The sequence below is a fragment of the Puntigrus tetrazona genome, chromosome 18 (genome assembly GCF_018831695.1).
Source record: "Puntigrus tetrazona isolate hp1 chromosome 18, ASM1883169v1, whole genome shotgun sequence".
Lineage (NCBI taxonomy): Eukaryota > Metazoa > Chordata > Actinopteri > Cypriniformes > Cyprinidae > Puntigrus > Puntigrus tetrazona.
In genome coordinates, this window is record NC_056716.1 from 23695296 (window position 1) to 23721065 (window position 25770).

General features: G+C 35.4%; 1 protein-coding gene across 1 annotated transcript in view; it reads left to right on the forward strand.

Moving 5' to 3' along the window:
* The window catches only part of cdh13 (cadherin 13, H-cadherin (heart)), a 262775-nt gene that overhangs the window by 221222 nt on the left and 15783 nt on the right, over nt 1-25770 (forward strand). Inside the window, 1 exon segment of the mRNA XM_043216624.1 lies at nt 12534-12676. Coding sequence (XP_043072559.1) covers nt 12534-12676 — 143 coding nt within the window.

The following is a 25770-nucleotide window of genomic DNA, read 5'->3' on the forward strand; positions in this document are numbered from 1 at the left end:
TGGAATATTACAATGGGTCTTGAGTAACGGTTGTTCTCCTGCAGAGTACCATCCGCTTTCAAAATGTAGCACTTTCCCCTGGATCAGTGTATAAATCCCAGTCCAACAAAGCTGTCTTTGAGTTGATCTTTCTCCAAAAAACAAAGTTTCAGAACAGCTCTGTATACATAATTTTGAGTTTGTTCCTCCCTTTGGCTGTGCCACACTTTAACACTGAAAAGACTGCTGGAGCCTGTTTGTGCAGGGAATTTCTCCCATCTCTTTGTATACTGTATAATCACAATAAAAACACCTCATTCCTAAAGACACTTATAAATTTACCGTAATCAACATCTTACATATTCTAAAGCTACTTGGAATTTGGCACAATGTGCTAGAAATTAGATATCTTTCTCATTAAATATATTTATAGAATATAAACGTTTGCTATTTACATTTTTAAAAAACCAGTTTGAAAACCCTCACTTTTTCCATTTTTATCTGACGTTTATTAATAATTCATATCACTTGAAATGAAATCATATCAAGAAAAAAATATCATTAACATTTTTTTATCAAGAACCATTAACGTTTTGTAGATAAAAAAATTATATGGAATCTTGTTTATATGTAAAACAAATATAATTACATTCTAAATACATAAAACCAAGCTTCTACATTTTTCTCCGCTAGAATATCCTTTTTCATTCTGAAATGCGTCACATTATGAGTTGTGAACAGCATTTCATGTTGACACTAACTCATTTCGTATTAATTCATTAAAAAGAAAAATGTTCTTTAGATTTGCTGCAGCTGAATTAATTAAGTCTTTTGTATGAATTTATGAGTAACAGTTTCAATGCATGTTAAATGATGATTCACAATGTATTGTACACAGCGTAACAATTCCTCATCTCACTGTAATATAAAATGTCCACATTTTAAAGCAGATTTTAAGTGGTAATATCGTACTGGTGCACATTTATGTCTCCATATGCGCGTTAGAGTGTTCGTAAAATAAAAAAACATGTTAATGGATGTATCTTTGTCAGTAGTGAAAGCTGTTAAGTGATGCCATTGCTTTGGACACAGCTGTGCAGACGCGGTATCATCTGTGCTGTTTTAGTGAAACACTCTCACACCTGCACACCACACTTGATATTTAACAAATGCTCATTTGTATATCACAGCCAATATGCTGGATGATATTTAAAATGACTTTGTTTGTTTGTTTAGTGATGTTAAGTTGTTCCTGACATTGCTGTTCACTCCTCAGTGCAGACTAGGAAAGTTATAGTGTTTTTTATACTTTAAATGAGATGCGTAACATTCATTTCTCTTCTCTTACCCCTTTGCTTTCTTGACTTATGGGATGTGACTGAGCTACTTCCTCCTTCGTGGGATCTGCTTCCGTTGCACGCTTCTCTCATTAGTTGCTTTGGAACTGCAGTGCTCAGCAAGTACTGAAATATGACAGGCCTTGTCTAGATGACAGGACTGTTTTCTTCTCATTAGAGCAGAGGATCTCAACCTTTTGTATCTCCAAGGTTGCCTAGTGTCAAAGGTCCCCGCTATTATATTCCAAAGTAGTTTAAACTGAAACAAGTGCATTTTTGTCATTTTAAGAAGGCAAAATTAGATATTCACAGTAACTTAATAGGGATAATTCACCCCAAAATTATTTTTTGTTATTATTAATTATTATTTTGTTATTAATCCCATGATGTTCCATGATGTCTTAAGAACTTAAGAAGTTATTTTTTGTGTAAAACACAGGCCAAATATGAAAAGACATAGTCAAAAATAGTCCATCTGATATCAGTGGTTCGATCTGTAATTTATGATGTGACGAGAATACTTTTTGTATGCAAAGAAAATAAGAAATAACAACTTTTTTGTGTCTCTGTGTCTCTCCGCATCACCGCAACTCCATTTTAGAGAGTATTCACGGAACGTAATCCGTGTACACTCTTCTATGTCAGATGGCAGATGGATTATACTATTCTGGGCCTTGACAGTGTTCATTATGTGGCAGTCAACAGGAGAGTCAAAAGCCTTCTGCTTTTCATCTAAAATATCTCAAATTGTTTTCCGAAGATGAACAAAGCTTTCATGGATTTGGAACATCATGGCGTTAAGCGATTGATGACCAAATTTCCATTTTTGGAGTGGAGTAATCCATTAAACTCAATTGCTTTGCTCAGCTAACGTAAAAATTATTAAAGGAAACATGGTTAAAGATTACTTGAGAAAGGTAATAAAACTAAATTAGCAAATATGCTTTAGATCCACTGACATTTGTTGGCAGGACAAATGACAGATTTGTCAATTTAGTTTCCCAGGGTTCTGTGTTGGCACAAAATGTTGAAATGAGAACTCAGCAGTACAGGTAAATGTACAAGTTCTTGATATACTCCAGATATCTCATCTTTTATGTAGAGCTACACCTTCATATTTAGAGGTTTTGGCATTTTTAATATGGCATAAATTAGTTGAAATGATTTGAAGACATCTTGCTGTCCTAGCTCGTATAAATGTTACTGGGTTTTGTATGGTGTTGCAATGACACACAATCCATTTAGATGCAAAATGGTTTTTTTGCAATTGAACTTGACTTGGTTGTTTCCATAGCACATTATGTGGGTGCTGTGGGCTTGTATATGTTAATGTCTCTTTGTGTATATGTGGGCGAACCGTTAATTAATCACCAGTGTTAAATGAACTCTTTTGTAGAGTTAAGTTTGCTGTAATTTGTACACTTTGATTAATCACCAGTAATTGTACGTGTGTACACTGTTTATGTGGAGGTCCCTCTTCCTCTATTCAACAATGCAATATTGTAGTATAGCTGTCTGTTTTAATTAACAACAACTCTGCCGCCTTCATATCTCAGGAAACTCAAGAGAACCACAGCGACCCCTTATTATAAGGAGTTCCTGAAACTTAAAAATTGTCTTAAAAAATAAATAAAACAAGTATGCGGCATTCAGAATAATCCCTTGTGAGCTGCACTAAGAGTTTGGTGACAGCGGAGGAGGGAAGAGTTTTGGCTGGTTCATGTCAGGTCTCACTTACTCTGCAGTGGCTGCTCAAAAGAACAACTGCACTCGGAAAAACTGAATTAATTGTGATAAATATGAATACGCTTGGCCTCTCTGGCTCCATTCTTTATGGGAGTTAACCATTTCTCACACAGAAACAAGATACGATTGGTTTTCCTCATTAGTTCCACAGTGTCAGATATAATTCCAGGATAGTTTCTCATCTTATTTTTCATCTTATATTATCATGATTGTTGTTTGCTTTTTATTGCATGTTGATATGTCAAATAATTTCAATAATTTTCAATAGAAATTTTGAGGTACCTTATTTACTTAATTTCTATTTTTATCACTTTTGAGTGAATTGTGATTGTTTTTCTAAAATAATGTATAAATAATATTAATAAAACTCTGTTACTTAGTTTATATGTTAAATCAAATGCTTGAGGTCAGTACAATTTTCTGAATGCAGTAAAAACTGTAATATTTGATTTTTAAAAATGTGTGATTTAAAAATCAGGATTATATGATCCTTCAGAAATCATATAAATGTGCTATTAGACTAATAATAGTTCTTCTTCTTCTTCTTCTTCTTCTTATTATTATTATTATTATTATTATTATTATTATTAATATATTTTGTAAAAACAAATATATATTTTTTCTCATGATTTTTTTTTTTGATGAATAGAAAAAAACAGCATATTTTTAAAATAGAAATCTTTCATAAATTACTATATCGCTTTATAAGCAAGCATGTCTTTACTGTTACTTCAGAACTGAGTAAATGTATCCTTTACTGAATACAAGTGTTTAAAAAATCACACTGGCCCATTTTGAAGTGTATATATACAGTACATATACACTATGTTGCCAAAAGTATTTGCTCACCCATCCAAATTAATCGGAATCAGGTGTTCGAATGACTTCCTTGGCCACAAGTGTATAAAATCAAGCACCTAGGCATGCAGACTGTTTTTATAAACATTTGTGAAAGAATAGGTCGCTCTCAGGAGCTCAGTGAATTGAAGTGGTAGGACACGTAAAAGTCATTTGCTACAGACCTCCAAACTTTATGTGGCCTTCAGATTAGCTCAAGAACAGTGTGCAGAGAGCTTCATGGATTGGGTTGCCATGGCCGAGCAGCTGTAGCCATACATCACCAAGTGCAATGCAAAGCATGCAGTGGTGTAAAACACTGGAATCTAGAGCAGTGGAGACACATTCTGGAGTGACGAATTGCACTTCTCCATCTGGAAATCTGATGGACGAGTCTGGGTTTGGTGGTTGTCAGGAGAACGGTAATTGTCTAACTGCATTGTGCCAAGTGTAAAGTTTGGTGAAAGGGGGATTATGGTATGGGGTTGTTTTTCAGGAGCTGGGCTTGGCCCCTTAGTTCCAGTAAAAGGAACTTCAGCATACCAAAACATTTTTGACAATTCCATGCTCCCAACTTTGTGGGAACTGGTGTAGATGAACTTGACTGGCCTGCACAGAGTCCTGACCTCAACCTGAAGAACATGGAATGAATTAGAGCAGAAACTGAGCCAGGCCTTCTCATCCAACATCTGTGTGTGACCTCACAAATGTGCTTCTGGAAGAATGGTCAAAAATTCCCATTGTGGACAGCCTTCCCAGAAGAGTTGAAGCTATTATAGTTGCAATGGGTGGACCAACGTCATATTGAACATATTGGATTAGGAATGGGATGTCACTTAAGTTCATATGCAAGTCAAGGCAGGTGAGCAAATACTTTTGGCAATGTAGTGTACCAGGTGCAGAATAGAGTGCATATTATAGTTTTTTCAGCCAATAAAATCACTTTGGGGTCTGAGGGGAATATCAATCCTTGAAGGGAAAGATACTAACACAATTCTGATTGTGTGCTGCAGGAAGCCATTTTGGCTCATTTTCATACAAATTCCTAAAATATAGGCTAGTCCTGCGGAAATAGACAGACTGCAACAAAACTGTGTCTGATCTCTATTTCCTCTTGACATTAATAATGAGTAACATGGTATTAGTCTAGGAAACAGTTGTGAGAGACAGCCATTATGCAGTTAAATAATTAAAACTATCCAAAAGGTGCCAACAGGAAAGACTGTGAGTGGCAAGGCCTCTCTGAAGCATGGATAAATTGGTTTTCTCTGACTTAATTACAGGGTTATGATTTTCAACCAATGCAAAGAGCTGCTTTTTGTGCCTTATTATGATAATAAATTAGATTTTATGTATTGCATTGCTGAGGCATGATAATTTATGGAAATGAAGCCGAGGTAGTGGTTTCTGTTACCTCGTTGTGCAGTTTAGTTCTCAGGCAGTGAGCTCTTTAAAATAAAAGTGTGAAAGAGATAGGGGATGGATATGGGACTGTGTGTGTGTGTGTGTGTGTGTGTGTGTGTGTGTGTGTGTGTGTGTGTGTGTCTGTACGCTTGACTGCTGATACCACACAAAGAGCTTTGATGATTCTCACAGTCTTTGCTTAAGCTTACAGTAATCAAGTGAACGTTTGTCTGAACACATGCTCCTCAATCCTCAGTGGCTAAATAAACTTTGCACAGCTTGGTACATCTTTGCTTACGGGAGTCTCAGTTGGAAACAGCATCGTTCTAAGAGGTCCTAGTATCACGTCCTGTCCGGCTAAATTGCCTCTCTCTAGCCAGGGAGTACTTAAGCAGGCTCCAGATGTTATCTACACACTCAGGAAGAAAAGTACAGAACTGTCACTGCTGCGGTATCTTTACAAAGGTGCAATTTTACTTTTAAAATATAAATATATATTTTAATGTGGTAGTATACACCATTTAAGGGTAGCCTTGGTGACAGCTCTGTACCTTTTTTTGAAAGTGTATAAAACAGAAAATAGGATAAAAAAAATACCTAATAATAATATATGGTATACATGCACATCAACATTTATTATAATTTCTTTTGTTATTCAGGGTTTCTTTTTTATCATAATGTCTGTGCTTTGTGTTCTATATAGAATATTATAATGTAATTTTTAACATGATTAACTTAATGGTGTTTTTTCCATATGCACTGCTTTCTGCATCATTGAGCCAGTAGGTGGCAACAGTGAGTGACTGAGTGAGTCATTGAAACATTCATGCTACCTATTTATAATAAAACAAGTGTCTTTATCAGTTGTTCAGTGAATCATTCGCAAAATTTATTCATTAAAGACTTTAATGTGTGATATTGCATGAGTAAATCCTTGAATCGTTTCCTAAAGCCAAACTTTTTTTTTCCACAATCAGTCACCTATATTTATATATTGTTTATTTTATTTAACAATACATATTGTGTCAAAGCACTGAACAGTATAAAATTTGGCAAATATAGTGTCAGTAATGTATAATAACAACTAAATTTTCAGCTAAAAGTTTTTCTTTATTTAGGGCAGATACGTCATTGTCAAAATCAGCTCAGTTTCAATATGATCTTTGTAATCCAATTGACGATAATCGCTGGAAATTAAGTGTGTCCAACTAAGCAAGCCAGAGGTGACAGCAGCAAGGAATTCCTTTTGTGGAAGAATGGAGTAAAAACACCTTGGTTTGTCTGGACCCAACTGAGCCTTAATTTCCAGTTTAATTTTAAACACAGCTATGTCAGATTGTGTAACAGACTTATGTATGTATGTATGTACAGTATGTGTGTGTGTCTGTGTCTGATTCCTGTGATCTGTCTCTGGAGCTCATTTAGGTGTTCTGGTCTCAGTTGATGATCAGGGTTGTAAACATCATCTCTTGGTGCTGATCCACCATCTGATCTGGATACAGACTGAGAAACAGAATAAGAAAGAAACAGACTAATATTAGCGTAGATTCCATTCTTTTTACGATGTATCAAGTACATTGCGTGTTATGAGGAGTGTTCCCAGTTCCAGCTGATCTAATTAATGCAACCTAACAATAATTGAACAGATTTGATTAATAGAAGCTTATTGGTTTGCTATGTGTAAGCCAGGTTTAAAAGATGTGTTTTTGAACTAGATTTAAACTGAGTGTGTCTGCCTCCCGAACAGAGTTAGATAGATTGTTCCAGAGTTTGTGTGCTAAATATCTGCTGACCACAGCCAATTTTGATATTCTAGGTATTATCAAATGCAGTTTTGCGAACACAGCAGGCGTGGAGGACAATAATGTGATAACAGCTTGCTCAAGTATTAAGCCATTCAGGGCTTTATAAGTAATTAACAGGATTTAAGAATCTAGAAGACGTTTGATAGGGAGCCAGTGCAGTGTTGAAAGAACTGGGCTAATATATATAAATGTGAGGTTTTTAGGTCCAATAATTAACATAATTACGTCATATATTTATTATTTTATTTTTTGAAAGAACAGAAATAAATATAAACATATATTAATATATATTAACATTGAAAAAAATATAAATTTTTCATTAAATAAAAAAAAAGAATAATTAAATTGAAAAGTTTATTAAAATACAAAAATTGTTAAACGTTTACATTCTAATGATGTTTAAATAATAATGTTTTTTTGTTTGTTGTTTTTTTTTTTTCAAATAAATGCAGCCTTGGTAAGCATAAAAAACTGTTTTTAAAGACATTTTAAATAGCATTTAAAACATAAAATATAAAAGTATATATGTAAATATTTGGTCATTTTAAGTAGTTTGCAACTTCACAAGCTGCCTTTTCAAAGTTGATTCCCCATCCCTAGAGAAAGTGTGTGTGCATGTGCGTGTGTGTGTTTGCAGTGAACCTGTGAAGGCTGTCAGAGGGTTAAGCAACAGAGTGAGATGAATGGACGGCGAGCGACAGTCTGAACTTTAACGAGGAGTTAATGGACAGGCTGGCAGAACGGACTGCACCCACAGAAGGGGTCTGATTCCCTCTGAGTCTGACCATGGCTGATTGATGGGCCGTCTCTCCCTGTTTATATTTTCCTGCCTCCCTGTCACATTTATTTCCTTTGTACAGCTCTTTCTGCCAATATGAAACCGAAATATCTGCAGGGGTGACAACGGCAATTTGTCCCAGACCTGAGAGCGGAGGGAGAGTTTATGGCACAGCTGTTTTTCATCAACCTCTGCATCTTCCCGCACTGCTCCAGGGTCTGACGGTTACACATGTGGGAGTTGAGTTCAGTTCAGCAAGTGTGAATGAATCCCACAGAGATGAACTTAGAACAAGAATGACGCTGAGTTTGTGAAAGGTGATTTTTTTTTCTTCTATTTTTATTGTGTCTTCACTCAGAAAAAGATGTCCAGTTCCAAACCACAATGCTATTGAATTTCACTGGATAAAAGTAATATCCTAATGGGTGCATTCATCCTATTTTACGAACACAGGACGATCGGCAAAGTGTGCCACTTTGTCCCTGCAGCTGTATGTTTGCTGATGAAGTGGCCTGTTTTTTTGGACTATAGCATTAAACTCAGCTCAAATGAGACCACGCATTAATATTTGAACAACAGGTTTTACATCAAATCTAAAGTTTCACACTAACACAAAGCTCAAGAATACGTGTGCGTTAATTTTATTACAGTTTAGTTTAATGCTGTTAGTAGCACAGATGTTGTTTTATTGGAGAAATTGTTGGTTTACACAATCCACAGTTCAGTGTTTCTCCTCACATATAGCCCCTCCTGAGCACAGACCAGGAATAAAAGGAGCAGAATTTATGTACAAAGATGCCAGAAAGACCCTCCTGCAGCAGAGAAGCTGTTTGCAGCTTTCCCCTGTTCTCTATTAGAAGGTAACATAGAGAAAAACCCCTGTGGCCTCCGTGCCCCTCGCAGTGATACAGAAGCATAAATATGCACCACACCACGGGCCCTCTCCAGGCCTGACACATCATGAAAGGGTAAGGGGTAAAAAGTATATGAAAAAGTGGCTCAAGGAGAGGCAGTTCTTACATTTTAGATTGTGGTAAAGAAAAAGTGGTGTGGGTTTTTTTTTTTTTTTGTGGGTTGAAGGCCAGTGCCCTAACCTGGTGAAGTAATCTTGTATGTTTTGTGCACTTGTGGCTAAAATAGAGCTTTTTTGGTTTTGTCTTTAGGGAACAGCAGCCAGTTGCATAAAATTCTTAAAGTAGTCTTACAAGTAAGTCATCATTTTTATTTTATTTTCTTATTTATTTATTTTTCATGAAAAGTGGCTACAACTTAAGGTCAGTTATTATACTATACTTGTTGAATCTAAGTACAACCGATTGCTGCTTGAATAAATACTAGTTGACACTGTCTTTATTTACTGACTACGTTTATGCAACTGGCCTCTTTAAGGAACATTAGCAAGCTATGTGCAGTCTTTTTTTTTTGGTGTGAAAATATTGTTTAATTTTAGCGAACCTTTAATGTCATTTTTGTTTTATTCTGACTGAAATTGAATAATTTCAATCCACGAAATAACCTTGTAATAGAAATATGAGCGTTTCAATTAATTTGGTCAAATTCTTTCGAAAACATTGTGCAGCCATTATACTAATCATATATATACAGTATATATATTTTTTTTTTTATGTCTTTGTAAACAATATATATATATATATATATATATATATATATATATATATATATATATATATATATATATATATATATATATATATATATATATAATTAAAAGCATTTAATTAGTGCATGGATTCCCAGGCTTTCTGTCAGCTGGACCCCACTGAACTTGTCAAATATTTACTTAAAGTAGACCTGAGATTATACGTTTAAAGGTATGTTAACCTTAAAATGAAAATTCTGTCATTATTTAAAGAAGTTTCATTTTTGGGTGAACTATCCCTTTAATTTTTAAATGATTTAACTACAGATTTGCATGTCCACAACTCTCTGATGACAGTTAATGATCACAACATGCAGGTAAACAACTAAAATATTGAACCTTTTTTGCTAGTGTGAATTTTTTATGATTGAATTTGTTATTAGCTTTTCATAAACTCACTTCCCCTACAAACTCCCAGGGATTTGCAAACCCTGAATTAACATTATGATCCGTCTATCTTTAATAATATCTTGTATTAACAAGCATTTTCTTTAGCAATATTGTTGATGAGATTAACACTGCACACAAGCACAAATGAAATTTTAAGTGGGCAGTTATTTCTGCATGCTTTTCCAGCATGTGTCTGAAACAATAGCTGTCAGAGAATAGAGCCTGTAGCCAGAAAAATATCATTGTGCATAAAGCAAGAGACCCAAGATGCTCTGCATCAGGATTAATGACCGAGCCACGCTCAAGACCGACCACATACTCACAAGCTTACTTTTTTATAGACTAATTTGGATGACGATGAAACTTTTGAGTCTTTCATCTTTTCGCTGCGCCCTTTAGGTCTAGAGAAGGTCCAACCCAGATTCTCCTTTTAGACATTCTTGCAAATCATTTGTTTCTACTGTAAGCAGAATACAGTGGACAACTTTGACCAGTAAGGCATAGACTTCATTGTATCCTTCGTTGTGTTGTTATAATTTGTGTCAAAGTGTGACAGTGTGTGGAAATGAAAACGCCTACATCAGCCGAGGCTTTGATTACGGGTGAAAAGTCTTTGACAGCTTATTTATGGTCATTAGCACGTATCATTATAGATAACATATTAATTTGCATAATGTGTTTTTAATGACACGTTAATGACATTGAGAGGAGGCTAATTGAGAGAAGCACAGTGTGTGTAGATTAGGGGGAAAAAGCATTGTTAATGAAAGAGTTTTGTACAATACGTATGATCAAGCATCTAGACCACACCCCCTTTCCAAACTTTAAGGCTGTCTGATTAATGGCTTTGTGGAAGGTTTGATTAAACGGATTCAAATGAAATATTCAGTTGTTTTGTGTCTGTATGAATCGAAGTTCATCAGGTCTTTCAGAGTGTGCCGTCAAAAAAAAATGGAGGGTTGTCAGAGCCGTGAAGGCTGAACAGCAGATACATTTTTATTTTTTTTTTTATTTTAAATGGTCTTGACTTATGTAGGTGTGTGTTTATCCTTGTGTGTTAATAGGTCATTTGAACATTTATAGTCAAAGGCATTGAAAAAATAGATGGTTTAAAAAATCACCTGAAGATTTTTATTATTAATATTATTGTTGGCTCTATAAAAGAAAATGCTTTGGTATCCCGATATGTGTCCCTTTGTGTACTTGTATGTGTGCTAGTGAATTGCGTTTTGCTGGACATAAAGCCACTGCATTTACAGCTTTGTGTCACACTCCAGGCTGGAAGAGAGTTCTCTAACAAATGCCATCTGATTTTACAGGTGAATTACAAACTATTCTTTTGCACATCTGAGTCAGGATGTGAGGTATTTGTACCCAGAGCAGCGTGATGATAATCTCATGCTAGCTTGTTTCAGAGAGCTTGCCTGCGTGAATCAGAGAACATTCCCCTGAGTTGTGATAGAATGCTGATAAGCCAGAGTTGCTTCGTTTTTTGCAATGGGGTACAATGGAGCTGCTTAAAAAAATGTATTAAGTTTAAAAAATGAGTTTAAAAATCATATAAATATACTGCTGTTCGTGGAGAGTGTTATAATTATCAAAGAATCTTGAAGGAAAAAATGCATTGGGGTTCCACATAAAATGTTAGACAGTAGATTTGATGATAGATAGATAGATAGATAGATAGATAGATAGATAGATAGATAGATAGATAGATAGATAGATAGATAGATAGATAGATGAAAATTGTATGCATGCATAATTTGCAAATATCAATAAAATAGTATGTATAGTAGTATTCAGTTTGTCTTGAATATAAACTTAGTAAACATGCTATTATAGGAATCGTGATATAGACTGAAACATAACCCCAATTCTGTTTTCTTTTGCAAATTCTGTTTCAACTAAATCATTGTTGGTTTTGTGAATGTTTATGTTCTTTGGGGAAAGGTGTGTGAGTCAGCAAGAGGTTTCAGAAAAAATCAAATCCCCCATCTCTGTTTTGAAAGAGTCTCTATGGGTTTCCTAAAAGCAGTAGAGCCTGAGAACTTTCAGTTGGTGTGTTTGTTTTTGATTTAGCCTGTAAATCACAGACTCGGTTCCAGATTTCAGCACTCTTCAGCTACTTGTATACAGTCGTATATACACACATGCTTAGGTGTTCTGGAGGTCATGTGCAAGATATTATCATATGGTTACCCAATTACAAACCGGCTCATTACTCTCAGAGGTGTCGCTGCAGGTCATTTATCACTCCTACATGTTTCAGGGGCTCTTCTTGCTCCATTTCTTCTTGTTTCACTTTCAGCTGACCTTCCTAATAACCCATCAGCCCTCTGTAGTGCAAATGCTTGAGGTCATGAGGCTTGCCGGTTAAAAATCTGCTCTGCGAACCAAAAGGTTGTAGATTCGAAACGCCATAAGGGGTAATCCGTGAACTGTCAACACTGTGTTCTTAATCAAGGCACGTAGTTAGTTCGAGGGGATTGTTTGTGTAAGAAATAGTCAAATAAACTGAAAAAGGTTTTGAAATGCATTTTGGTGAACTTTTAAAAACGAGACTCATGTGTAACTTAATGGTGGTATGTGCCTTTCAGGTTCACTGTATTGAGAGACCCAGCAGACTGGCTGATCGTGAACCCCTTCAAAGGCAATGTCACCACCAGGGCGATACTGGACCGCGAGTCTCCACACGTTCACAACAACCAGTACACTGCTCTCTTCATGGCCACAGATAACGGTAGGACTTTTTTCATGGGACGTTATGCACAAATGGTCAAATGTGATGTAATAACCTCTTATGTGAGGTAATGTGAGTTGTCAAGATATCATTTTTTTCTGACATTTAGTCAGAAAAAGTGGGAGATGAAGGTCAAAGTGCCTATCTAGAACATGCTGGGTCATATATACAACCATAAAATCAAAAGAAAAATAATATATTATAATCAGGGGTTAACTTGGGACTTCCACGACTGGGGTATTTTAAACAGATGAGACAAATTATAGTTCCATCTGAAAAGTATTTTAGATTACAAAAGTGACTACTTTGATTTTTAATGACATTTATTTATTTTAATATTATTGTAAAATGATTGGAAATTAACATTGAGGCGACTGGTAATGCTCTCTCTATCAGCAGCCTGCAAACTATAGTGAAGACTCACTAAAACGCAAGAGAAAATCAGAAAGTCAAGCTTGTAATTGTTATGGAAATAAAAAGATGATTTTACTTATAAATGTGAAAAAGGACGGAACATCACAGTATGCTGAAATGTTTGTTTAACTGCAACAAAATGTCTCTCGGCTTCAAAAAACATCTAACCATGAAAAGCGTTAAATTAAGTTATTCTCAGTTTTGTAGAAGTTTTTGTTTTTCTATATTTATGAACCGTTATGCAATATCAGTGAGGAAGAAGAGTGCCGTTTAGCCGAATATGTGTGCGATTGCAAATGTGATGCTGATTTCATGCAGTTCATAACAAAAAGTTACTATTTAGTGTCTTATTACAAAAAAAACTGTGTTGTTGGTCTATTTACAATAAGTGCGAATCTGGTCGGGATTGACATCAATAGAAAAGACGCCTATTTAAGATAGGTGGTGAAAAGATTTGAGTTGAAATGTCAGTCAGAAACATTTGATTCATGAATGAAGCAGTGTTGTAAACGAATATAGTAAAGAAAGTAATTTGCTACCACCTACCGACAGTTTTAGTTTCATATTTAAAATCAAAATTTCATGCCATACTTTTTATTTCTGTTCAAAATGTTGTATTGACAATAATAATCAAATAGCATTATTTATGCATTTATAATTGATTTAAATGTATTCGTGCCACCCATTTCTATTTAGAGGCGGTTAACATAAAAAGAAGATATTCTCCTTATTTTATGTATTCCAAACTATTTAGATGAAGTTACTCGAATTAATTAATCTAATGAAATACTGCAAAATACTTCTTAAAGCATGTATTTTGTAATGAAATACATTTTGAAAGTAACTATTCCAGCCCTGTATGTATCTCACAATTGGGTTTCATTTTGGGGAAATGTGATAAAATAAGATCAAGTGGCCCGTATTTGTATCACTGACACATTTCATTGTAGAAAATGTGATGATGTGCCTAAAAGAAGGCTTGCTAATTGATTGGTTGCTTCCTGTGCTAATAATTGGCACTAAATATTTTATAAAAGGCATAGGCTTTTGCGGATACATAGCGATTATTCTTTTGTGTCCTCAGTTTCCATCTAAACTATGCCAATATCACGGTGAGTCCTTTTTCTAGGATTCTTTATGCAAGTCATCAGCCATGTTTAAAACGGCTGAGGTGGCGTGGCCGTGGATTATTCTCTCGCCACAGGAAATTACACCCTTCTGCAGGTCAGAGAAAACCCTCTTTGCATTAGCACTCTCTGGGTAGTATAGTAATTTCGTACACTTTGCATAAACAACATTTAATTAACCTTTCAATGAGTCACTTCTCAATGTCACGTCATCTGACAGGGACACTGAGAGGTATCAGAAGAAGAAATGTTCACCTTCTCTTTCTTTTCTCTCACTCTCTTTTGGTGTGTTTGTTTGTCTGTAGAGGCCGGTTGGATGTGGCATTTAAGGGGTGACAGATCCATTAAGTGAAACAAGCCAATCAAAACACAGTTTAGAAGTGCCCATATTTGCAGATTTTCAATATGTGATTTCATACTGTGCAAATTCATATGCATACACATTCATATGCATGCTTTTAAGGTGGAATCGGTAAAGGATGACTGCACTTAGCTCAGGCTGTGTTTGGAATAGCGTACAACCGTGCCGCTCTTATTATTTTTACAGTTTATACTTTCATTTTCATGATAAAAGTCAACATGAAACAGCATTTTAAGCACATTTTAACATCTTTCATATGACTTATTTCTGAGTGAATACGATACAAAAAAATAAAAGTAGGATGACAATCAATTTTATCTATTGGTAATTAGATGGAGTTTGCATTCAGTTTTTGAAGGTGACAGTTTTATTAAGAAAGGGGAAAAATCTTTACATTTTTCAAACGTTTGTAGTCGGTAAATTTCTGTTTTCTGGTTTGTATTGACTACAAACAACATTGATTTTGTGAGTGTCCTTTTTGCATTTTGACCAAATTAATGCATCCTTGCTAAATAAAACTACTTGGTTTCATGGCATAATCGTACTTGGGCTCACTTTTTAGCGAGACACAAAATACATACCAATACGTACACATCAGTGCAGTTTCCAAAGGAAATAAACTCTAGAAGCAGTAAAACTCTGTCCTTTACATATTGCACAATGCAATATTTACAGTTAGCCTCAGTCTATTTTTATCTGTTTCACTCTTTATTTTCTCTTCACGTGTAATTTAGACAACAAGGATGAGTTGTGCTCATTTCAGCATATGTATATCCAGCACTGTTGACTCCGAGCAGGTCTTCCTGTCATCACCACCTTCCCCAATTCACAGTCTCTATCTCTCTCTGTCTCGCATGAGAGAATTGGGAGAGTGTGAGAGATGTTGATTTTAGGCTAAATTGCTTTCTGTGATCGTGAGGAAAGCTAGATTGCGAGGCCAGAGAAATGCAAGTGGCTTCGTTTGCAATGGAGAGGATATCAAGACAGGTGAAGCAAAGTGCAAATAACATATAAGAATGGCACAGCTCAGACATCAATCTGAGTATATATGCAAATTCAAGTTTAACTTAAGATCGATAAGGTTTTTATTTCATACTCGTAATAAGTTATTAATCATCATTTGCTGAGGTTTTGAAAAGGTTACGGCAACTGCAGCTATGTGTCATATTTCAGAGTTGCTATTTGCATTGAGATGTAGACATTTCAGATGCAGACCAGGGGCTTATTTCAATAAATGTCAAATGCCCAAAATAATGTTTGCTTTGAGGTCACTTCCTGCATTATCTTTCACTGTTTACTGGTTCAACTGAGTTTACTTGCCTTTTTCTTAAGCACTGCTAAGTTAAAGGGTGGTTCACCAATGAAAATTCTATATATATATATATAATATAAAATTCAATATAGTATATGTGTGTGTGTGTGTGTGTGTGTGTGTGTATAAGATAGTCACTTCCAGTTGCATAAAAATACTAAATATAAAAATAATATAAAGTAGTAGTGTAGGTTATTACATGGGAAAAAAGGCCATAAAAAGTGAAAATTAGAAGTTGAATCAAAAAATGTAATATATTATATATTTTATAGTGACAATTTGTATTTAATTCAATTGGTCTCGACTACAAAATTAAATGATTTAGTTTTAGCTCAACTCAACGAGACAAATATAATCACTTAATAATAATTATTGTATGGCTTTAGCAGGACTTGAACAGAAACACACACTTTGGACCACTTTTGATACTTATGCGATGCTTATAGTGTTATCCAACAAGTTTCGCTTATAGTTGTTTTTCTTCAAAAAATTGCCTTTTGTATTTCTCATGAAGAAAAGTCGTACATGTTCAGAACAACATAAGAGTGAGTGAATCATTTTCCACAATCTATCCCTTTCGAGTTAATTTAAATCAATAGAAAAGCTTGTCTTTCAGACTCTCATGTTGGTTTAAGCAAATCTCTCAGTCTAATATTTGTCTTTGATATATATTAGACGGCGAGGCTTTGTATCAGCACTTCAAACATGGTGCTAACAATATGCTTTCCTGTGTGGCAGTACGGATATGTGTACAGTGCTGAATTTCACACCGGCCGTGTTTCCCTGGTATCCCAGGCAGATCTAGTCTATCACAGACTCCCTATTCCTTGACAATCTGTCCGATGATTGCATGACATGAAAGTCACAGTGGTCACTAACAGGCTATCGATCTAGACTGGAGTCCCATGTCTTTATTTCAAGGGCTTAGATGAGTGTTGCCTCTCTCTCTCTCTGTCTGACCGCTGACCACAGAGAAAGCAAGAGCGCTGATTGAACAAGAATGATAGGAGGGAGAGGGAAAATGAGAAGATGCTGAACAGATAGAGGAGAGTGTAGATAAGACTGGGTGGGGAGTTGATAGTTTGAGTGCTTGTAAACTGTTTTCTACACTTGTGAGTTTGCACATATTACTGCAATAAAGGAATAGATCACTCCTCAAATTATTAAGAACATTTTTACTCCCGTATCATTCAAACCCTGTAATAATATATATTTCTTCTGTAAGGTACAACAATATGTAACAATATATGAAGAATTCATTAGCAAAAAATGATAAACGGCACTTAAAAAATGATTGTCGTGCATTATTCTCCACTTATAGCACTTTCCGAACATGTTTTGTCAAAAACAGGCGCTATTGTCCACTTTTTTTTCCCTCATTGTTTTACTGCAGAAGCCGACAAGCTCCCTTTTTGTTTTTTAACAGAAGCCGATAATTTGATTTTAGCAAATCAGCACGCTGTTTTCAGCTCAGGTGACAAAGCTACTTTCACTTTGAAAAGACGTGCTAGCTGAGAGGAGTTTCATCAAAGCTGACAAAAAGTGATCGAGGATGGGTAATTTAGACAAACTTGATGAACCTGGGATATCTTCTTTAGGGTGTAAAAGGGAAATAAAAGCTGCAATTGCAGCGTGTTGCAATGCTGAGGGAAAAAATGCATTGTGTGTAATCACATCCATACATGATCAGAACAACAACAACACCGTTTACATTGCAATCTCAGGAGATTACAAAGATTAAACAAGCGTTTAAGCGTTTTTTTACTCTGAGACATGAAACGTGGAGTTATCTGCTTTTGCTATAAAACAAACTTTTAATATGTTAAAATAAAAACATATTTAATTACCTGCATTTGTTTAAAATATTCTTACCTGATCAAAACAACCCAACTGCAGTTTGATATTATGTAGAATGTGCAATAAAAAAAGTGATATGTAATAAAAAAATAAATAAATTTAGAAATGATAGATAAATAATAAATGGATTTATGTTTTTGCAAATTAACTGTTATAACACACACAAGGCCTATACACCACTTTTTTCTTTATATTTTGACATAATTGAGACAATATGAATGGCTCTAATAATGTAGAATTGTATGAATGGTGCTTGGAGTGTGTAGGAAGAAAATCCTTTTAGGTCCAGAACACAGACTAAAATTCAGTGGTAGCAGAATGGGAAAATCAGTCCTACCAACCTCTAACCTGCAGCTGAAATAAATGGGTCCATTTTGCAGCTCCCAGTGTGTGAAGTTGCAGACTCACTGGAATAGTGGGGAGCTGCTGAAGTGCAACACTTTTCTGAGCCTGGTGGGCTCAGTCTTGTCTGTCAGCCTGAGGTTAATGATTCAAGTCCTTACAACACCTGCTGGAGCTCGGCTCAGAAGCGTGGAGATGGAGGGGCTGCGCTATTTCAACATTGGCAGAGGGTCCGTCGTTCAGAGGGCCTAATCAGTTGTTTCGGTGCGAGAGACAGTGAAATTTTTCTTGTTTCTTCATTCCCCACTGCGCCAGCAGATGTTCACCCATTCCATCACTCTTCAGGGGGTGTGTATGTATGTGTGTGTGTGTGTGTGTGTGTAATCTGCCCACTATGTTTATGTCCTGTTTCCTCTTGAAGTTCGGTTATCTGCATAAACTTGCACTCATACTATTCTTTTATTATGTGGATACAATCCTTACAGAATCATCTAAGATGTTTAGACAAATAGTAAATCAGTAATGTTTTTGTTTCTCTGCAATTATTACAAAATGTTCAAATTTTCAGCAGCCATTACTTCAGCTATTAGTGTCACCTTCGGAAATTATTCTAAAATGCAAATATGGTCAATTATTAGTATTCTTTAAAAGAACATAAGAACAGCATTTATTTGAAATATCAGTATTGTAAAATAATAAATGTCTTTATTTTCACTTTTAAAACATTTAATGAGAAATGATAGATAGATAGATAGATAGATAGATAGATAGATAGATAGATAGATAGATAGATAGATAGATAGATAGATAGATAGATAGATAGGAAATAACTTTATTAATACTTGATATGGGAGTACTGTAATAGTATCATTCTTATCTTTCCATATATTTTACAGGTTCTGGAGTTTGTGAACTTACAAACAGAACATATAAGATTTATATTCTGGCATAAGGCTAAAATTACATTTCCTTCTCAACTCGCTGCTTATTCAGTGATTTTGCTCCCTCCTTCACATGAAGAATGTGCCTTATTGAAGAAGTATTCTATGTAGGGCACATCTTCCTGCCCTTAGATATACAATATCATCATTAAATTTCACCTGGAAACATAAATACCATCAGATAGCTCAACACCACTCTTCTACGGAACAGCATGCGGTTGTCACATGCTGTGCTTTCATGTTATATCACAGTTGCCCACGTCTTTGCATTTCATTTAAATACTTAACTGCTGATGTGCACTTGTCATTTAGGTGCAGGCAATGTATTATCAGGAATGTTGCTGCACAATATAAAAGGCTCTTTTTGTATGCATGAGAAGTTTGCTCTGAGCATTAGCATATGCCTCTGAGACCTTTGAACATCCGCATTGTAGAGGGAGGAACTGCATTCATCGCTCCAGTGCTACCAATCTAGCTCCAGGGCACTTGTTTGGATAACATGATGTTTTCTAGTATTCGGCCTCCACACCTGCCCTAGATTTGTGCAGAGATTGTTGTTTAGTCCTTTCTAATCGAGTGTAAAATTGTTGTAGCCAGTGTATAAGAATTGGACAATAATAATTCATCAAGGGCCTGATTAATGAAAACCTGAAGAAAAAAGCTAAAAAAAAAATAGTTTTTTCAAAATATGGTCACCAAATATTTCTGATCCATTGGATTCCATGGTATTTTTTAATATATTAGAAGTCAATGGAGACAAGCAACCGTTTGGTGACCCACATTTTTTTAAATTTCATTCTTCATGTTCAGTGGTTTGTAACAACTTGAAGTATCAGTAAAACGTCATAAAATTGTATTTGTTTGTTAAAAACGTTAAAAACATTGTCTGTCACTGAAGAATTTATTCTGTGGAATTCATTTGGCTAACAGAAAAAGAAAAGAAATAAGCAATATGGAACAAAATATTTACAATCTCAGAGCAACAGACAGGGAAGTCTGTCTTGTCCATAATTGGTGCTCTCCAATTCAAACACTTTTTTTTTTTTTTTTTTTGGAAGAGAGCTTCAAGTGAAGGACAGATGTCAGCGGAGAGGTGTTTCATTCCCTGCAGATCCTCTCTGGCACTGTACTTTGAAGTAGAATAAGGATTTTCAAAGTGGCACAAGGGGCCACAAGAGCTCTATCCATTTCTCTGGCCAGAATAATGGCTTCATAATGAGATCTACCCAGAAAGCCAACGACGCCATGGTTCCTACCTTCCACATCTTTGGTGTCTCCACTGCTTCTCACTCTGCTCTCTTAAAAGTCAAAACAAGTCCACCTCCTTTGGCTCTCAGGGGTTATAACATAAAAGGAGGGTCGACTTCTGTGAACTTTTTTTGTGATAAGACATGCTCTTTCAGACTGAAGAGGTGCTTTTACCATGAAGAGAAACATGTGGGTGTTTCCTGTTTTAAATTGTTTAGGGCTCATGGAGAACAAGTTCTTTTGGTTGCTTGCTTTACCAAGCTAATAAGACACAGGAAAACACACCCCACACACTCAAATTATCATCCCTGTCTGCTGGGCTAAATTGACACTGATTGGTTTCTGCAGACACTAGAGAATCTTTTTTGTCTCTGGACTTTGAAGTCTGAAGTGCCGATGGAAGAACATTCGTATCTCTAATAACGCAACTCCTGTCACGTCCACTTGTGTGGCTTTCAAGAGGGAAATAGAACTTAATCACGTATACTCTCTTCATACAAAAGAGGACTTTGACGTAAAGTACGATGTCAGGCCCTGATTCAATACTATATACTGATGAAAGGATGGTGTAGGCATTGTCAAAGTAGAGTTAGAGAGTTCCTTCACTCCAAGTTTCTCATTAAAAGGAACCCATGAGGCTAATCAGATGCTTTTGTTCTAGAGGGACATGCAGGTTTAATCGGCTCTTCATTGTCAGGTTCCAGCTGAGCTTCCCGTGAAGCAAGAGGGCCTGACTTTAATTGCAGATCAATTTTCTCCCTTGTTAAGTTGACGGAGTGTCGGCGGCTATATGGGGTGGTGTGTTGGATTGTTTCTCTACAGTCCCTATAGGGCTGATTGAGAAATCAGAGGTTGCTGGAAGCATGTCAGATTCCTCTTTTGAAGATTAAGTGTATGTCATGGTAATCGTTTTTCGATAGGTTATTACTCTGCACAATTGTGCACTACTCATAAGTCGTTTGATCACCTTTTCTTAAATCATAGAAATATAGCACAAGCATACTGTTTATAGACATATTTTCTTTAAAGATGCATTATTTTATTTTTAAGTGATAGTAAAGATGTGTGTAACATTAACAAATTTATATTTTTGATATTAACAATAACACAAATTGTCAGTAAGGGTAATGGCGTTGTAACAGGGAAAATGGTAATTCGTTTGATTATGCGTTACTGAAAAAGATTATGCAGTTAGTAACACAGTTTATTTAAAAAGCCTTTATTCCCATCACTGATTAAGATTCCTAGAAAAATTAATCATGTTTTCTAAAAAAATAATTATAATCACCAACTGTTTTTAGCATTGATTAATAGTGATCGTGTCAGCATCTCGGAAGGGTAATTTGAGACTGAAAAATACATAAAAAAGACATAAAAAGAATAACTGCATTCTAAAACATGAAAAATATAAAACGATATATAAAATTGCAATAATATTTTCCAATGTGACGGTTTTACTATTATATTGATTGAATAAATGCAGCCTTGGTAAACAGAAAGAAAGAAAAGGATATAAACGAAAAAGAAAAAACTTTTTGACAATAGTATATGTATATATAAATATACGGTGACATTTTGTGGTTGACAAATATTATTACAATAGTTCATAGTTAATGTTGTGTTCCACTAAAAAGCACCTTGGGACCAGTTAGTGAAGGCATTTTTGAGAAAAGCTGTAGCATCATTTATCATTCATCTTGTATCCGATGCTATGATGTTCCTAATGTGACTTCCAAACTTTTTGAGGCCTCCCCACGTCTAAAAATAGGACGTTCAATAGCACTGATGAATTGAACAAGCTTAGTGTGCATCTTTTTTAAGAAATTCGCAAGTTAATGTACTGTAAACAGTGCGCTTGTATAAGTGCTTTTATTCCAATAGGTCTTTGCGCTGAAGCTATGAAATCCCAGCATGCCAAAGCAGAGTGAAAAAAGAGCCATCTGCTCGAGTCCTGTGTGTCCTCTCGGAGTCTGTCTCACGGCGTGACCATTGCAGTGAGCAACCACACACTCCACACATTCCACACCCCCACTGCGCCTTCGTTCTGACTCAGACACACTCCTGATTACATTCCATTCACACGCTTCAGCTCAGCTCCGTCTTTATTGTTTCTTTTTTTTTAAAAGAGTTTTCTAAGAATCGTTAGCTTTTTAACCTGTTTCTCTAATAGTTCTAACAATCACCGTCACAAAGCGAATCAGTCCACGGATTCTTTCTTTGTCTTGATCCGCTAGCCTTAAGCTTCAGCAAAGACGGAGTAGCCAGAAAGTCCCGGAAATCATTCATTTTCAATGAGAGCTGGTGATTTGAGACGCGGTGAGCGAAAGTGCCTGTAGGCGATGCGACAGAGTTGAGCAGAGTTTAACTGAAATGCAATGACTTTCAACAAGAGAAAGTCGAGCTCAAGTGAGCCGCCACCTGATACGGATTGTTACTGCAGTTGGGTAGAAATGTTTGTAGAGCATGGAAATAGCACAACCAGAGGTCGTGAGTGTCCGGGGGAATGCAGGAAATGATCAAAAATACGATTGTTTAGTGTGCTAGAATGCTTTACATAAAAAGCCTAACTAAATGCATTTTCTAAAGAAGAGTGCGATGTTTTGTTCTGATTCCTGTGCGTAATAGAACTTTATTGCCTTTGCGTTTAGGCAGATGCTTTTATCGAAAGCAACTTACAAATGAGGAACAGCAGAAGCTATTTATCAGAGTCAACGATGTTTGCAGTACACAATGCTAAAGTGTAAGCTAAATTAGCTTGAGCTAACTAGAGGAAAGTGAAATGCAGAAAGAGGGAAAACCATTTTATTGGTAGCAGTGCTGTCAAACGATGAATCGAGATTAACTGCATCCAAAATAAGAGTTTTAGTTGACATAATATATGTGTGCGTGCTTTGTATATTTATTATGTATATATAAATACACACACATACCTATATGCATTTGTACGTATATAGCTAAATTCATATAAATTATATAATATATAATTATATTTAATATGCAAGTGTGTGTGTATTTATATATACATAATAAATATACACAATATATATTAGGTAAACAAAAACTTAACGTTTAGTCACGATTGATCATTTGACAGCACCGATTAGTAGTAGTGTTTTATCTTGTCAGTTTTTAGAAATGTATTAAATTGGGAATGGCGTTTGATTCCGGAGAGACTGCGTATGATGCAGACTCACACAGACTGAAAAAAACACTTGGTATTAGTCCAGGTTGCTGTAGTCAGTTGGTCCGTCCTCCAGGGCAGCATCAGGTGGAACAGACGCTATGGGCCAGTGGGTCAGTGCCAAAATAAAGAAACTCACTGAACCGAGGGTCTGCCTTTGGGGTCTGAGGGGATGAGATAGAGCTCTGTGCTGTCACAAAATCATTAATGCAACCAACAGCATAATTTCTTGACACGTCACTCAAACTTTTTCCCTGCGTGCTCACTGTTTTTCACTGTTTTATATTTTTTCGTTCACCTACAATGTTTAAAATTTCATACTGGCATCACAGTAGTTCTGACATTGTTATACATTTTCACCATATTGCCACTTACACCCTATTTCAAGTTGTTTTGTGTATTTCATTGATTTGCTAAGTCAAAATGTAATTATATTTTCACACTTTAAAAATAATTTGATTGTAAACGTCACGCTGTAAAAAAAGTCTGCTTACCTTATATATTTACATAGATTTTTCATTTTCCTCACTCATCACATATTTAATCTCAAACATTCGTTTAAAAATTAATAAAAAATAAATTGTAGGACATTTATCTTTTTTTTTTTTTTTTTGTAAAAAAAAAAAAAAAAAACACGACAAATGTGGAACATGCATACTTTTATTTAAATGTAACCAAAGTTTTGTAAAATATTTGTAAAATATAAAAAAAATAATAATTTGATACCGGTACAGTTCATATTTTTAGTTTTTCATATGTTCATAAGGCTAAAAATGTGGGATCGTAAACTTTTGAGAAGTAACAAAAATAAGCTATTGGCAAAACTTTTCCTAAAACTTTTTTCCTACAAAGAAAGTACATTTAAATATGACTGTTTTTGTCAAGAAAAAAATATCCCTAAAGACTTTTGCAGTATGTACAATGCATTTACAGTCTGCAAGCTGTGTTTTATCTGGCCATAAAATATGAACAGTGTTCACAGCCATAAAAATCTATTTTTTTAATGCAGAGGGAAAAGACAAAAGACAGTTTTGCATTTGATTGCAAATCTGCTCACGAACAGCTGTGAGGCTGAAAAACTGTCTATCCTTTCCATATCACTAATGTTTAGCGATGCATTAGAAAGAAGTTTAGAGAAGAGGGAATTGGATCTCAACAAAGTCAGACAAGATGTGAGCCTATATATATATATATATATATATATATATATATCAGCGCACCATAACAAAGGAGAAAATAAACCACTCTCATTATTGAAGGGAAAGAAGACAGCATCTGAAACATCCGGTTCCATTACGCACTGCATAAGTAATAGACATATTTATGCAAACAACCCTTTCTTATCCGTCTCTCATGAATATCTTTTATGTCAATCCTGCTTGTTAAACAAAGCGGTGTGTGCTCAGCTATTCATGAAGTCTGCTGTATATTTCTGCTCACGTTTACCTTAATCAATACTGATGTTACAGGGGTCGTCGGTTTCTAAGATGAAAGTTATTAAGTGATAAACTGCAACATGAAACGCTGCTGCTCATTTCTAGAACACTTTACGCTGCATCTTAACGTGTGTAATAGGCCTTCAATGTGAGTCAGAGGATGAGGAAGCTCTTAGCACTGCCCAAGATAATTGTGAGGATGATGCTGATGAAGATGGTAAAGACTTTGGAGCGATCGAGCGAGGGAATGTGTTTTCTCTTAGTAAAGACAAACAACTTTAATGCTTTCTAACCACGTACAGCGGCGTGTGGAGATGGGGAGGATTTCCATTCCCTCATGCTTATATGTCTTCTCTGAGTCCCGCAGCACACGCAGGAGAGCTTCGTAAAGCCTGGCTGATGAGATTTGCTTGCTTTAGACGATGTATGAGTTTATCTCAATTTTTTACTTTGCTGGAAATGTGCTGTACAATTAGGGAGATAGCATTTGCGGTTGTATTATAGAGAGTTAATGTGTTGAGTAATGAAGTTCTTGGACAAGTTATTTAATATCCATTTACTTTTTATTTTTAGCATCTTTCTTTCTTTCTAATATAGTTACACTATATCATATCATTATAATTAATTTTAATAGTGTATTTATTTATCATTTATTCATTTCCCTGATATCTGCACTTATGCATTTATGAATTTGTTGTTGTTGTTATACATTTGTCTGCTTTTCATTGTGTTTATTTATAAACTGATTTCTGCCTTTATTATTGCTGTTGTTGTTTATTATTATTATGTTTATTTTTATTATATAAGACATTGTTGAATTTGATGTGACACAAGGCTTTGTTGTTATTGTTGTTGTTGTTAATGTTTATTATTAT